Source organism: Sphaeramia orbicularis, chromosome 16 (genome assembly GCF_902148855.1).
Source record: "Sphaeramia orbicularis chromosome 16, fSphaOr1.1, whole genome shotgun sequence".
Taxonomy (NCBI): Eukaryota; Metazoa; Chordata; class Actinopteri; order Kurtiformes; family Apogonidae; genus Sphaeramia; species Sphaeramia orbicularis.
In genome coordinates this window covers 32,651,381-32,668,502 of record NC_043972.1, presented here as the reverse complement: position 1 = coordinate 32,668,502, position 17,122 = coordinate 32,651,381, and the positions used below count along the sequence as shown (strand labels likewise).

Below are 17,122 nucleotides of genomic sequence, written 5' to 3'. Positions count from 1 at the left end.
AATGAACCAATTTACAATCGACGACTCCTTAAACCTGGCCATTTGTCTTTTTTGTAGACAATCCTACAAACAGATATTGATCCTGCAATTAACACAAAGACTAATTGTCACCATAGTGTGGACTCCAGAGTGGGTGGTCCCTCTCCATCAGTGGTTCCATCTGGTGGCAACCTCCAGGAAAAGCTCCACCTTTCTGCACCAAAGACCACCCTCAAACCGCTGACCCTGTCCCGGCCTTTAGAAAAATGGCTGGACACATACAATCAACAGCTAAGGCTAATGCACACCTAACAAAATATACGCGGTCATATGAGCGCATTTTATGATCCTTGAGCCAATTTCACAGTTGCTGCTCAAGCATATTTGAGGTGTTGGTGTAGGTGAACCTGTGCTAACAGACTTGAAGAAGTGTAATGACAGTACATCTCTTTGGATAATCCACAGATCTATAAGCCTATAAATCAAACTTTAAATGAATAATTTTCATCTGTCTTAGTCGCGAAAACATTTTACTACATCGCACAACCAAACACAGAGAAAAAACTAAATGCAATGTGTAAAATATCGCACCGTCCGACCATGCTACACGTCATTTACCTTACAGCCTCCCTCTGATATTGTAACTATTAACTAATTGTGAAACTAATCTTAAGTACTGTCTACACTGCTTAGTCATGACAAGCCAATGATTGCCAGGAGGAGGCTGCAGTAAAAAAGAAGACTACTTTTTCAGATATGCTGTTGGTGTTGGCTCGTAGCGGTGCACTAAAGTAATCCTAAGATGAAGATGTGTGATGCTGAAGTCTGCGTATTTATTCACGCTTTATTGATTCAAATTTAATGAAATGTCTAATAGCAAAGGCTGAAACAGTGCAGGCATTGATCCGGCTGTGATTGAAGTGATGGTCAGTACTCCCGTGTTGCTTACATTGGACCTGGCCTCAGAGATTAGAATAATATAAGCGCATAAGCCCTTACTTGTTCCTTGACTCTCCACTCAACCCCCCCGCCCCTTCCCCTGCAGTACTACTCCCTCCCACTGTCTCTCACTTGCTGCCGTAACTACTCTCTGCATCACCTACAACTAAAATCTATGAATTACATAACTGCAAAGGTATCTTCTGCAGGATGCATTACATATTCTGTTATATTCAATGGGATATCTATCGGTCTTGCAAGATAAAGACCAAGCCATTGCCTGTCATTATGTAACTCCACAACTGAGATAGTGAGCCTGTCTTACGTGCAGACTGCCATGCCTCTGGATGTGGAGGCACTAAGCTAACCTCAAACCACTCCCTCCTCTTCCTTCGTCCTCACCTAGCAGATGTTGAGTACGGAGGAGGGGGGACTTTGAGGGGGGTTGTCAAACACAGAGACCCCTCTCAGATCCTTTACTGCCAGGAAAAGAAAAAATGCAAGAAAAAATAAATACATTCAGCAGAAACATTAAATCAGACCAGCACACTGAACTGTATCACAGTATTTAGGAAGACATTAAACTAGGAATGAAAGTTTGCGGATGTACTGTTTTCACTGTTGTACTGGATGCATAAAAAACCTCCCTAACTTGCATTTACAGATAAAAATACACACACAGATGTTTATAGTTAAGATTCTTTTAATTCAAGTGCAGTTAGTTAGATAGTGATGGATTTGAAGGTTATACATTATAAATGAATCCACCTGCTGTCTGAACAAGGCTAATAATGACTTTAATTATTCTGTTAATGAGTGGTTATATGTCACGTTAAGCTAAAAAGCAGCTCCAGCTATACTAATAGGTGTGCCAATAGTGTACTTTGTTGGCATAGTCATACTTCACGTCTCTATAATTGAGTGAAAAGTAAAAGAGACACGAAACAGATTTTTTTGGCCGTCTGTTTCAGTCTCTGCAGCCGTCCATCTTGTACTCCTGTGTAAATTCATCAAACCCTACGCAAGCAGCTCTGTGCGCTGATTTCCTGCAGTCTTTTTCCAAAGGCTTTTTCTCGACCCAGGTGTCTGCTTCCAACAGATACTGCATCCTACAAAAAGAAAATACAGCATGAGAACCAGACAGTTAGATCATTAAACTTTAAAGGCCTAGGACGAGTTTTGTGGGGACTGTCAAATAAATTTTTCTCTACATTTAACTTTTCCGAATAGCTGATTATTACTGAAAAATGCAAAATGCAGAGGATAACATTATAATAAATGATGATAACTCACTGAGGAAAGATTGAATGTAGGGAAAAATTAATGTGGAAGTGGCCACAAAAATAGTTTTAGTTGAGTTTATTAGTTTATTATGTCGTGGACAATGCCAATTAATTAACTGTATCAATAGCAGTAAAAAAGGCAGCTTTAGCCAACATGGCTAGTATCCTGTTGTAGTCCCCAGCCTGATGACAATAAAACCCTAAAAAAAAAAACCCAATATATTACAGCACATTAATTGATCTTTAAATGTTAATATTAATATGATTGAATGTACTTACGCTCCATCTGAGTCAGTTGTGGTGCCATCTTGGCCCATAATGAGATAATAAACTCCCACGTCTAACTGTTCTTTACAGTGAAGCCTCTTAGCAAACACTCGAACAGAACTCTCACTCACAAGTCTGTCTTCACCTAGTAGACAGATTATAGGTTTTATGTTTGTAATTGATTGTTCAAACACAGGCACAACATAGTAGTATTATTACGATCTGCTTGTATTAATTATTGTATTATGTATTACATTGTTTACTTACTTGACCTTAGCACCTCTACTATGCTAGTTTTGTACAGCTCAAAGTTACTCTTCACAGAAACTTCCAAAACCTTGACAATGTATGCTGAAATGAAACAACAGTAAATTAATGTTTGATGCATTAAAAAATCTCTCTCTCAATACACACACACACATATACATATATATATATATATATATATATATATATATATATATATATATATATATATAATTTTAATGCAGAAATGCTATATATTGAAGGTTTTATCATCCTAAAGGAGGCAGTGATCAGGCTCCCTTTTTAAAATATATTTATACATCCCATTTATACCTGACTTTAAAGGGTTAATTCACCCAAATTTCATAAATCCCCTCTTACTCCCTTCTGCCAACTCTGCTACCTCTTTAGTTCTAACATTTATAGAGTAAACATCACATTAAATCAAATAATAAAATAGCATTTTATCTTGTGCAGCACTGACCGTAATCATCATTATGGAAGAAGCAAGCATGTTGTCTTCGATGCTCCTTTGTGATGGATCGTCCCGTAGTGTGTTTGAATGTGTTTTGTAATTTATGACACGGCCCTTTAAAAATATACACACAATACTATGTTTAATATTCTCACAAGATGGAAAGGGGTGAACAACACTGCAGAGGAGAGGTGAGTATGAATATTTAGGTAATGGCTTACTTTCTGCACATTGGCAAACATCCTCTGAACACAGTGTGGAGACCATCCTGCTTCTTTGTGGGGCAGAGTAAAAAACAGTACACTTTCTGGCTGCAGAAAAAAGTACAAATCATCCATGAATGTCAGGTAAATTAAACTAAGTAGCTAGTTAGCCTGAGGGAAAATGAAAAACAGACTAAGAAGCTTACCTGGTTCATAATAATCATAAAACACAGCTGGAGCAGGTTGTAGGAGGCCAATCGGAACTTTCTGTATAGCATCAAAACTGATACATTCTTCTCTATCAAAGAGCTACAGCAAGAAAATAATCCACTTTAGTACTTTTCCAATTTGTAAAATCTGTCCACAAACATGTAGATGTGAACATATTTCAGCCTTGCCTCATCGAAGTAGAGCAACACTCTTCCATAGGTCACCTCATAATGGGAAATGTACCTTTCAGGTGGTTGTTTTAGCTTTGAGGAGACAAGAATTGAATGAAAGATCAAAGATTACACAACAGTTCTGGACTTTTATAGAGTTTTTCCTGCAATGACAATAATGAGGAAACTAATAAAGAGAGGTACTAACTCTTTCCAGGTCCTCGATTACAGCCTCAAATCCACTCAGAAGTGTGATGTCAGCAATTGCCATTCCTGTCAGATTTGTAGTAAGGCTATGAACACACAACAGAAATACAGACGAATTAAGAAGTGATTACAGTTTCAGACTTAGGTAAATGTATTGTATAGCTTGTTTGACTAACCTGACACAAACTGTGTAGTTGAGAGTTTCTCCTGAATTTAGGTTGTTGTCTACACCTCTCTTGTTGCGGGTGCGAGCATCAAACCATTCAATGGCTGATCGAGGCACTCGTGTGTCTCTTTCCTCTGTGTTATCGTCGTCATAATAGTAGTCATAAGTTTCTATGACTTTAGCTGGTGAGACAGCAGATACTATTGCTGTAAGGCATTATTAGCATCACTGCATATGTTCATGGGTTATCAGTAATGACTGAACAACTCACCAGTGTACTTTACTTCCCCCTCCGCTGTAACTTTAACAGACATTTGGTCACAGTGGTCTTTGGGCTCCAACATATGGTAGACCTTTACAATCTGCCAGAGAAATGTCAGACTGTAAATTCTGCCTTGGTTTTAGAATGTAATCAACATTTATTGTTGAACTTACTTTTAGTTTAGACTCTCCTTCTCCTGTCAACTGCGCCGTAATTTGGTTCCCAACGAATCTCTAAAGATAAGACACAAAAAACATGTCCTGACATTTAATAACTTAAAATACTAACATGTTAAAGTGTATTGCCACTGTGCTCTTTGATACCTTCAGGTCTGTTTCCACCCTCTCCCACTTATTTTCAAGTTCAAGCTTTATAATGTTGTTCTTTCCTTGGACAGTGAAATCCGCTGCTACATTTATATCAGGACTGGTGGCCAGCATTAATGCATACTCAGCAAGGGCTTCCAGGGTCATAATGGTGTCCTGGACATTGTAATATAACATTAGTACAGTGCCTGATGGAAATGATAAGCATTCTACTGGAATACAATGAATTACATTATGTGAGCACTGCATTGCTTATATGCAATATGTTATGTTTTCACACTTCTAAGTCTTTTTACATACCTGTGATGATCTGTAGCCTCCAAGATAATTTTCTTGAGTGGTTAACCAGCAGGCTGTTTTGTCTGCCCACTCATTTTTCTGAAGTGCCACTGCAGTTAGGAGAGCGTAAGCTGTGGTCTCTATTGTTATGGCATCCACTCGCTGTTCAGTGTTAGTCGGCCATAGAGAACATCCATCCTCCGCTGATAATTAGAGAATTAGATAAATAATTGGTTTAAAATTTCCATAACATCATCATCAATATGAAATACATTTTGAAAATGAAATTACATGTACTTTAATAAATAATTATCCATGTGGAATACTCTTTATTCCCTTCATTAGACGTACTTTCAGTAGCCAGTGCTTGCAGTTTTGTCCAGATGAATGAGCGATCTACTGCGTTTGGCTGCCTCTTGCAGACAGAGAGGCAGTACGCTGTAATAGCAACAGCATAGGGATGCACAAGCTCCTCAAACATTGTTTGGAGATATGATGTTGAGAATAAAAGGGTTGCCTCCTGGTAGAAAGTAGAGTATTTGGGTTATTTGCATCTTAGTGTATCTGCAAATTATGCATAAACATAGGTTGACATTTTCAACAAAAGTCTTAATAATTCATCCTCTGACTATCATTGATATTTGATTTTTTTTTTTTTTTTTACTGGAAAACTATACAAGCAATAGTTTTTAAGTCACTGAAGGTAATCCCACCAATGGGAATTTCATGGTCTGAATAATCATCAGAGCTTCATCCTTTGTTGAAAAAATGTTTGCCGAAATGTTTGATGAATGATGAAATGTTTACTAAATGTCATGGCGATCCATTCTATTGATGCTGAGAAATTTCAGCTAGAACCAAAGTGTTGTACCAACTGACAATGCAATCCCCAGATCAATGCAACTTCATAATTACGTCTCTGAATTTTCTTACCGTAGTGTCACGCTCTTCTGTTAGCAGGAATGGGAGGGACTGGTTCAGTGCAAGAGCCACAAAAGCTGTCATGGCTGCATCATGATCTGTGCCTGTCTATATTAAAGACACAGAGGCAAAACTGAAATTCACATAATTTGCTTGTGCTGCTTCTTCTAATACTCATCTTTATTACATTTTAAACCAGTTTACCAAGACTCCTCTGTGCAGGACTGGATTTTTGTCACCAAATGTTCCATCAGGATTCTGTATTGACACCAAGTATCTGACAGTGTCTCTGATTTGATCTTCAGTTATAAACGTAGTCCTTCGGCCTTGGGGTGCAAAAGTCATTCGCTGACGTTCTGCCACCATTGATAGAACTTTCACTACAAGAGCAGTCACCCTGGAAAAAGTTTTGTAAATGAACATATAAGAATATACACCATTCTTTTTTTTCTTTTAAATATTTAGGACAGAATGACAGCAATGCTCACCAAGTACTAGATGGCACTGTGTAGAATGATCCATAAGATCCATCTGATTTTTTGTACCTTGTTAACATCCTTAGAACTCCTGAAAAAGAGTTTATTTTGTTTACAAGAAATTTCAATATTTCCTCTTTAATCACACCATGTCCACTATTTACATACATTATGTCCACCTTCCAACTAGTATAAAATAGTTGCCTTGTGGATGTAATTGGATAATTACTGTAGCTATTAATATGTTTCAGCTGCAACATGTTCTTTAACTCTAACTGATGCAATGAGTAGCTTCTCATTTCTTAAACAACCATCAGTTTGATAGAGAGCATATAGATTGGATTGTGTTTAAATATGTCATGTGTAATGAATCCAGATTGACGCTGTTCCAGAGTGATGAGAAGAAACACAGATGAAGTGATTACCCATCATGCCTAGTGCCTTCAGTACAAACCTTGGGCGCAGTGTTATGATCTGGGGTTGATCAGGCTTTTAAACACTAGCGACAATGCTTAGTGTGGGGTGTATACTGTTCTTTACATGTGTTGTTTTTTAGGTTTTAAAATATATTTTATCTGTTTTTTGCTACTGTTATACTTTGTCACTGCTCTACTTTATGGCTGGACCCTTCAACTGTCCTGTACATTGATGGATCTGTGTGAATTGTGGATTGTGTCTAGTATGTAATGTCCTGTCCTTTGTTGGGACCCATGTCTGCAAACTGAATTGTCCTTTGGGGATAAATAAGGTGTTCTAAATCTGAATCTGATTCAGTTGGTCAGGTCTATGTTCAGCAAAAATATGTGTCTATATAAAATGAGGTCAGATGAACCTGAATAGACTGAATGAACAGGTGTGAACATCAGTGGGATTTTTCTTTGCAGATGACACAGCCATATTCCATGATGAAAATATCAGGATTCATCAGGCTAAAATTGTGAAAGAGTGATTCAGGGAGTATGAGGGATCCCTTTGACGCATAAATTGACCATCAGAGCGGAACCCCTTTAACAATGTGCTGGTAGAAGATATTACTTAGCAGTGCCACTTTCCCATCATTACAATGCGGAAATTAATGTAACTCTGGCTAATGGTGGTCCAACAAAATATTGTGGGATTATAATGAAATCATAACTAATTAAATATAATTATGTATCACATTTTTTTTAATCATAATTTGGGATGATGATAATTATCTTTGTATTTGCTGTGTACACTTGGATTTTTTTAGTCAACTGCTGGTTGAAATTGCTATCTTTTGCTTCGCTATATTTAGACTCAGCAAAAGGAGAATTATAGCTAAGGTCCTTACACCAATGTATTCACCGAATGATAGGTGAAATATTAAGTGCAGGTAAGTAGTTAATGTGTTGTTACCTTGTTCAACATTATAAAGAGCATTATCTCTTGAATTAGGAGGCAAGTGGAACCATTGGTTCGTCATGTCCAGGTAGCGTACAGCTAAAACTGTAGGGCTAAGTCTTATCGTTGTCTGCTCTAAACATCCTGTAGGAAGTACAATCAGTGTGGCCACCTTCTCAGGAGAAAGAAGTTTCCTTGCATATGAGTTTGCAAATCCGTTTGCTGCCAAAGAACAACAATGAGTGGGTTAAAAAAAAAGACCTACAAATAAATACATCCTAAATGTCAGTAGTTGTGACAAATAGCCCATACCTTCAAGTGAAACAAAAATATTGGATCTGGATTCAGGAACTATGTCATTTGGTAGACTTCCATCAATAATGATAGTCTTGGGGTTTGTCTCTTTTATGACAGTGTAAAATCAAAGGAATAAGTAAAGGTGAGGTAAATGATGACATATTCTATAATGATAATTCAAGCAGATACCACAGAAATACTGAAATGACCAACCATTTAATTTGAATGGGTATATTTCTTCCTTTCTCTGCTCATATCCTTCTGTCTACAACAATAGAGGAAAATAGAGGGAAAATAAAGACAGGCAGTTGGTATAAAACCAGATAGAATTAAAATGTAATGAGATACATCACATAAAACATCCTGATAAAGATTTGTCACTGTTTACTGAGGTTTGTTTAAAAACACTTCCTTTATATGCAGTGAAGCCATTACAAAATTACATTGCAAAAAAACACCCATACCCACACATTCTTACCCACACTTACCCACACATTCAGGGTTTTTTCAATGGCATCAATTCCCCTCTCATTTTCTATATCATAGAGGCGTATCTTGATAGGTACAGGGCCGGATGTCATTGGGACAGCAGAAAGTGGAACAAACTGAGAGGACTGATTCTTCACAGTAATTTCAATATAAGCTGGAGCGGTGGCTGATGCTGGGGAACACAGCCCCTGTGTTTGTTCCATATGCACTGCTATCTATTAAAAATACACAGTCAACATTGAAAACTGATTTTAAAATGTGACTAACAGTCTGAGTCACAGCTGGCATTTAATTAGGCTCCACCTACCCGCAGTGGGTCATCACCATAGTTGTAAATAACAGGTGAAATAGAAATTTGCTCATATTTCTTTACGGAGTAAGGAAGCTTCAGAGAGACAAATGCCCTCTTAAATGCTTTAATCTCAGATGGCTGAACAACACATAAGCCTGAATGAAAAACAGAGGAAGTCATTGGTAAAATGCACTTCAATCAAACATCAAATATCTAACATATGTGAAATAGTAAAGCTGTTATTACCAGTGGTTGCAGATAAAGTGACCACCTGAATCTCCCATGTGGTGATGGAATCAGGCAGAGTCAAGGAATGCCTAAAATTTTTAATCAAAATAAAAATTAACTCAAGCACTTTGGTCACATTCTTTGCACTGTCAGCCTAAAGGGGCTGTATGTAGTATTTCTACTTTGTAATCTTGAAATATGACCTAAAAGTATCATTAGTGTTTAGAATAAAGATGTCTGAAGCTATGACAAAGACTCAGATGCAATTGATTTTAGAGATATGAAGTGAATATGTTCACACTTAAGGTCAAACAGAGTTATGTGACGAATAGAGGGAGGAGTAAGTCAAGCTGCCAGTCTCCCATGCTGAGGAATATTACTTATCAACATATCAAATTTTTTGTCATGGCACAATAATCAAGCATTGAAACGAACTGAAAGAAGTTTTGCTTCCATACTGGACATCATGACAATCTTTCTAAAGCACTTCCTCAGTGGGACGAAGAGGATACACACAACTGACAGTCCTTGATTTCTGAAAAAATATATGCCAAATTTTATCCAAAGGTAATCTGAAGTATAAACCCTATAGGGCAGGGGGTGTCAAACTCATTGTAGTTCAGGAGCCACATACAGCCTGATGTGATCTAAAGTGGGCTGGACCAGTAAAATAATATAAATAATAGGATAATGATAACTTTTGAGTGAAAAAATTAAAATTCTGTAAAGAAAATGTTTACATCTATGAATTGTACTTGAACATAAAATGAACAAATATGAAAATCTTAAAATTATTTAGTAAAATAAGTGCAATGTTAAGAATATTAGGCCTTAGTTTATCATTTATACATGTGAACCACAGTGGATCTACAAATACACAAAACATTAAATAACAGGGAGAATATTATTAAAATTCCACATACTTCTCTTAAGACATTTTAGATATTCACATTTTTGTAAAAGGATAGTCTGTAAACGTAAATATTCTTGTGTAATATAACTTTTTTTTTTTTACACTAAAAAAAAAAATTACAGTTTTCATTATTTATAGGTTGTTATGATAATATTTTACTGGTCTGATCATTTTTAGATTGAAATGACCTAAAATGATTTTAACATTCTTGATTATTAATATCTTAAGTGTAATTTTTGCATTTCACAAATTCATCCTAAGGGCCGGATTGAACCATTTGGCGGGCCAGATTTGGCCCCCAGGCCGCATGTTTGACACCTGTGCCTTAAGGGGTAGGCAGGGGATCTTCAATGAGATTTTTTCCCCATTTCAGAACTTGAAAACTTGCAGAAAAGTTATTTTTTTATATCCAGTATGATCAGCAGGTATAGCTGCAACATAGGAAACCAGCAAACATATGGACATTTGACTGCTGACAGATTTGAGAAATAACCACTTACACTGAAGATAATACTGTATGTAGTATGGCAACATTACTGGAAAGTCACTATTAATTCAATAATTCTGACTCTTCGCATCTTACCTTTTTTGGCCATTTACTTCAAATTCTGTGAACGCAATACTTGGTGGGAAAACTCGTCTTATGTATTGCTCAGTGGTGTCCAGGAAGAATTCTTCAATTTCAACCACACTTGAAGCTAAAAAAATGAGATTAAAGGTTTAATTGGTTAACTCACTAATGACAATGCCATAAAAAAGATATTATTTTATTATTAGGTAAGAATTAAAAATCGACAAGGCAGTTTCATCTCACTCCTGCCAAATCCTTTCCGAGCATCCTCATTTATCTTTATTTGTCTCAGACGCTCTCCTTCAAGGCAGCATTTTAAGAAGACCTCAGCACATTCTGGATCTGGGTCCACCTGAGAAACTCTCCTGGTTCTTTCCTGGCATGTCCGGCTCATGGGAAGCAGAGTAAAACCGCGAACACAACAGTCTTGCAGTTTTTCACTTGAAAAGTTAGACTCTGTAAAAACAATGAAAAACATTTTGTAATAACTTAAATAAATCCAAAAATGCCACAAAAACTGAAAACAATGCGAGGATACTTTCTTACTTAAGGTAGTTAATTCCTCCTGAAGGTTCACAGATCGTTTTAGTCTTTGCTGTGAATTACAACGCAAATCTGAAATACAGGATTAAAGAGTGAATGCGTAAAAATGTGGATAACTGATTATTAGTTATTCATTTACTGACAAGGTGACTTGTTGCTGCATTTTAATTATGAATTAATGTCATACTTTGTCTCCATTTTGCTGTGGACTGAGAAAAAAAAGTCAACCCAGCATCTATGAGTACCGAAGCTGGGTTAGATCCTCCACCATATGAGCAACCAAGGTCATATGACTGCATAGAGGAATAGACCTGAAAAGTTGACAAGAGGTTGTTTTAAATGGCTTACATTATAGAACCTCAGTGTACATATGGAAGGAGCGTGTCAGAATGGTACCTGTTTGGGTGTGAGTTTATTATCGACATTAAGGCCATAGAAGGCCTTATCCACACCCAACAAAGCCACAGTTGCTTGTTGACCAAATAAATTAATATCTAGGACAGACTGTCTACCAGGATCATTGGGTCCTTGTGGTGTTACCTAAGTAATTAGAAAGACAGATCTGTGATGCCACAAAGTCAAAGTGAATTATGTTAATACAATAACACATAAATTCTTTACAGATAAATATTAACACACAGACTACGAATAGCTACTGAAACCACTAGAAGTTAAAATGAACTATAGACTTCGTTAATAAAGAATGATAAACGACATGGAGTTTTAGACCATCCACCACAGCAGGCAAAGACTGAAGGTGCTCTACTTTTACAAAATACCTCTATTAAACCTCTATCTGTTTGTTTGTTCTCCACTTTCTCTCTATCCGTTCTGTTTACTCACCTCGACCTTAAGCTCACACGCTCCCTTGACATCTACCCACACTGAATCAGTTATAATGTCATTCTGCTGGTTGTAGAAGTAGCCAATCAGACGGAAGGATGGCATCATATCCGCCTTTACCAGCAGGTTGGTTGTCACTACAGTCCCAATCGGAAGATGCCCCGTATCTATGATAGCTCCACGGCTTAATATCTACAACAGAGATGATTTTAAAATTCAAGTTAAAAAATATTAATCCATAAAGACCCAAATATCTACCCCCAATCAAAAGCATCTACTGTTCTAAAATGATTAATAACTGTTGAACCACTAATCTCATCAATACATGGAAATAACTGAGGTAAATGTTTCTCAGCTTTTCACGGTCATCAGATATAACCCATGTGGATTTTCAGAGGCTCCATAGAAAACATGGAACCACCATCTTCTGCAACAGGGATTCATCAGTAAAACCCATTTAATGTTATAAATGACTGTGGTTGTAGATGCTTGTTTTTATAGTATATATTGTTGAAAATGTAACTTTTTCCCAGTTTTTTTTTTTTTCTGATTTTGATCAAATAATCTTTGAATTTCCTCTGGGCTTTTATGAACATCTACATAATCAGTAAATGAAATTTAGGAAAATACCTTTTTTCACTGAAAAATGCTAAATTCAGAGGATATTATAATAAATGGCGATAAATCACTTGGGAAAAAATAAAAAATCCTTTAGAATGTGTGACAAAATTAGTTGTGGGTCTTTCAAGGTTAATTTAAACCTACTATAAAGGACTATTTACAGATATATTCCTCACCATGTAGTGTATAAACCCACTATTTGGTGCGTTCCTAGTGTTGCATGTTACAGTTAGTGTCTCGCCAACAGAGTATGTCCTCTGGGAAACACTTAGGTAAAGGTAGCTGTCCCTCGGAGATGAAGCACGTGTTATTACTTTCCTCTTTTGCTGGCCATCTACGGACACCTATAAGATCCAAACAAATGAAACAAACATATAAATCATCTACTGACATTTTGAATGATTGACTGGTTTCATAGCACGTAGCTGTCTGGGCCATACTAACTTCAACAGTGATTTCAGTTGCAGTTTCAAGATTAAAGACATTAAACACTGTCCCCTGCTGGTCAGTGGTGCCTTGCCAAGACTGTCTCAGTAATTCAATCCTCACTGGCACACCAGCTGCTGGAGAACCATCTGGGTGACGTACCGACACCTACGATAATGACATGTACAATGTTTAAGAGACAAAAACCCACACAGATATGTATGAAACTATTTATATTTATTTATTCATTTATTTATTTATTTGTTTATAAATTACAAAACTATTTATAAACTTAAAGCTTACCACCACGTCTAGTGGAAATCCAGGAATGAAATATGAGCGAGTTCGAGAGAGATCAATGGTGTATCTGTGAGCGATGATAGGGAGAGACACATCTCTCTCTTGGATTTCACCACCTGGATGAAAAAAAAAAAAAAAATCAGATAACAATGTAAGAGACAAATATTTCACAATCATGTTCCCATTAAGCCATTTTTCTCCTGGGGATCAATAAAGTTCATTTGTATCTGTACCAGTATTATTATTATTATTTGTGTCAGTTATATTCTGATGTTATTTGAGGATTTTTAGAAGCGTTTCTATGGTAAATACGGACAGCCAGTTAAGTTTGTCATGTCCCTGCATATATAAAACTGTAATTTCTTACCATTTTCAAATGATTAGCAGTAAATTTAGTGTGTGGGTTATAGAGTATATCTTTGGCATCACAGACTTGCAACTTTACCTCTTACACTATAGTTTTTTCTAATTAAATAAGAACATGACAGTGGTCATGGAACTGCCAAGCACAGCACTATGAAACATTTTGTTATTCTTCCTGACAATATTTTTGATCCAAGAAAAACTAAAATTGCAGCAAGGGTTAGGTTCATTCAGATTTTTCAACATAGCAACAGTAATTAGTATGACAGTGTTCCTTTACTTTGTATGTTGGTGACAAAAACTCCCAAATAAATTTTTGCGCCACTATCCTGTAAGTCAGAGAGGGATTGGTTCAGCTGATTTTGGAGGTGCATATTCAGATCTTCTGTGCGTAAGGAAAGTTCCGCAGCTCCATCCGTGACCTGCACAGAAACAGTACACATTATTGGTTTCAATAATCCCTGACAAATTAACATAATAAATATGATGTCAGATTATCTGATCTCACCGAACCAGTTAAATCCAGTCCCTTAACATAGACAGGCTTTGTTTTCTGACCATGGATCGTTCTTTTGTTAAAAGTCACTCCAAGCATGCAGTGGTAAGCCCCTGTAACCTTTTCACCATGTGAATACCTGGAGAAAATCATTACATTTGAGTCAGTGGAAGGAAGGACCAAATAAGAAATCCATTACTCCATATTACTGTTTTTGTTTGGCACTACATTAGTCACTACCAACATCAAAATGATGTACTCTGTGTTTTAAAGAACATGTTACTGGTGCTGGTGGCACATTTAGCTGGAGTGGCTAGCTAGCATCAAAGCTAAAAAGAGTAATATTTTCTGGAATTGGTGAATTAACCACTTGCTAAACTGAAAAATAAAGCTTTTGTAATCCTCAGGTGTCAAAAGCATTACAAGAATATTATATATCATTGGAATTTTGTTTTAGATTTATCAGCTGAATTTAGCTGTACTCAGAAGCTATGCTAAGCTAATAGTAACAGCTAGCAATAACCTTGACAGCAGCTGTAACAGATGTTTGTCACCTTATTTTGAGTTCATTTATTTAGAGTACAATTCTTTTTTTGTTTGTTTGTTTGTTTAGTCACACCAAAACAAAAAACTTACTTTGCCAAGATGGTGAAGTCAAACTGTTCAGTGTTCAATAAAATATACTTCTGCTCCATTGCGATGTTCACCTCAAAACTTGGCAAAACTAGAGTACAAGTACAATAGTTAAGAGGAGATAAATCTGATTTTTGGAGTTTTCAAAAATAAGGGGAAAAATATCAAATTTGTAACTTACGGAATTTCTGAACTTCAAACTGTCGAGAAGCAGCGTTTGCTTCATCCCCTTCATAATAAGCTTTTATTGTCCATGTGCCTGTTCTTTGTACACAAAGACATTAGACAATGTAAACACATTTGAGCTGTTACTTTAGTAAGTGCAAACCTGTTTTAAAGTGACGGCTTTAACATACTTGGTGACATCAGGAATGATGAATGTGCCTCTCATTATTCCATTCTTTGCTGTCCTTAAAGACGTCATTACTCTGTTTCCAGCAGCATTCTAACACAAAAATGGTAAACTCATTGAGATTACAACATGAAACATTTCCATGAAGACTTTTGTAATGTACACAGATATACATCTACTTACATATATCGATATATGGAAAACATCCACATGAGGCCTGAATTTGTGGTCAAGAGTGAAGATCCTGTATTGAACTGGAAGAGCAAGTTCAGCATTAGATATTAAAAAAAATAATCAGTGCTTATTTGAGATTGCATATTTTTTTTAATCCACTGATTTGCCATTTGTTTACTTGCTTTCTACCTGTCTGTGTAGGCTTGTAAAGTGGCTGATTAGTCTGAATGAAGATGTAGCCCCTGTGTTGTGATACCAGAACATTTGTTTTTTTTCTTTGGCCCAAGGAGTGACTCTCTGCTATCAGAGAAAGGTAAAAAAATTGATTTGGTAGAAGAGGATGTCTTGACAATATTTCCCTGTACATATCTGGGAGGATCTGTGAAGAGGTAAATAGGAAGCATTAATGACATCCCAGTCCTGTAAGCGGTATATTTTTAATAAGTAGTGCAATTCTCATACCATGAGCTCCACTGTTTCACCCTTCTCTTCTGCGGTACATGTAACGGTTTTCCTTTCTGACAATAAAACGCTGGTAGTCTCGTGCTCCAAATATAAAGTGACAACATTGTTGAGATGAGACTTTCCCATCTGTACAAACACTTTCTCTTTAACACCCACATGAAACACACCAGGAGCTGATATGAAGAATCTGCCCAAAAAGTTGAAAAATAATTTGCTTCATCGATATATTTTGCATTCATCCTTGTCCATGCTCACATTTATCTCACATAAATACATACATTATCATGCAAGATGCAATGCAAAGTAAAACTGTGAAACTCTTATCCCTTACAAACATGAAAAATACATTGCTGGGTCTCAAGAGGTTAAAGCACAACAAACCTATAATTAAATGTCGTCACTATTCAATGCACATTTCTTCGTGTTTTTTTACCTGTTGTCATCAGCTGAAACCTCCACAGCCAAGATCAGGAGCAGCAACAGTGAGATTCGACACTTCATGTTGCTCCTGTTTCTCTGCATCCTCTGACACAGGCTTTTGATTAACTGTGCTTTTATACACAGTCCACCCTGTATTTCTCAATCCTTGGATCTCTCTGTGCCTTAACTCTTTTTTTTCCTAATGAGCCTCCCGCCCTCTGTTTTTTCTTGTATGTTTAGACAGATGCATCAGATTCAAGATTCAAGAATGTTTATTGTCGTTATGTGTACACATAATATAGACAGGTAGTTCTCAGCTAAGAAGGTACAAACTTAAATACGCAGATATATTAAATGAAGACAGTATACACACAATATGAGCACACAAAGTTAAACACACTTATAAGAATACAACATATAAAAGAAGAAATGTGATACCAGTATGTACAATGGAAAAACCAGTACCCATGTGCTAACTGGAAATATTTGATGCATAAATGAGTAAACAATGATATATACTGTATTTATGTTTGCACATGTGTGGCATGCTTTTTGGATCAGTCAAGTGTGAAGCTCAACATGACTGAAAGTGTTTTTTACAAACATATTTATCCAACATAAAGAGTTGCACATACATCCAAATGTAAAGTGCAATAACAGATGATGTTTGATTTTGTAAAAGTAGATTTTATTGCACTGCGTGGCTCACAGCATGGAAAGTGTTTCTCTCTATTTCACAATATGTACCCATCCTCTCATTGGCCACTGCGAGTCAGCCAGATTTCCCCAAGTCATGTGATTTACAAGAAATCGAGTTTAGGTTCTGCAGAAGTGAGTGCAATGCAACTGATGGGTCAAAAAGAGTTTTGCACATTCCTCACCTCTTATCATGCTATTAATAAACTTATTATTCAACATATGTAGC

General features: G+C 36.6%; 1 protein-coding gene across 1 annotated transcript; it reads right to left on the bottom strand.

Moving 5' to 3' along the window:
• Window positions 1-1,615: 1,615 nt before the first annotated feature.
• Window positions 1,616-16,359, bottom strand: c4b (complement C4B (Chido/Rodgers blood group)). The gene is made up of 41 exons (XM_030158702.1): window positions 16,211-16,359; window positions 15,775-15,964; window positions 15,502-15,691; window positions 15,322-15,392; window positions 15,143-15,231; window positions 14,968-15,050; window positions 14,790-14,877; window positions 14,166-14,292; window positions 13,938-14,079; window positions 13,298-13,410; window positions 13,013-13,162; window positions 12,745-12,912; window positions 11,948-12,139; window positions 11,501-11,644; window positions 11,292-11,415; window positions 11,108-11,176; window positions 10,805-11,017; window positions 10,574-10,688; window positions 9,096-9,166; window positions 8,865-9,004; window positions 8,557-8,772; window positions 8,282-8,333; window positions 8,084-8,173; window positions 7,787-7,993; window positions 6,422-6,500; window positions 6,138-6,330; window positions 5,946-6,041; window positions 5,364-5,532; window positions 5,034-5,215; window positions 4,731-4,889; window positions 4,581-4,640; window positions 4,417-4,507; window positions 4,156-4,327; window positions 3,981-4,065; window positions 3,791-3,865; window positions 3,599-3,701; window positions 3,411-3,500; window positions 3,199-3,303; window positions 2,736-2,819; window positions 2,481-2,613; window positions 1,616-2,027 (listed from the first exon to the last, which is right to left on the bottom strand). The coding sequence occupies exons 1-41, from the start codon at window positions 16,297-16,299 to the stop codon at window positions 1,886-1,888; spliced, it is 5,151 nt and encodes a 1,716-aa protein (XP_030014562.1). The 5' UTR covers window positions 16,300-16,359; the 3' UTR covers window positions 1,616-1,885.
• Between the last annotated feature and the right edge of the window lie 763 nt (window positions 16,360-17,122).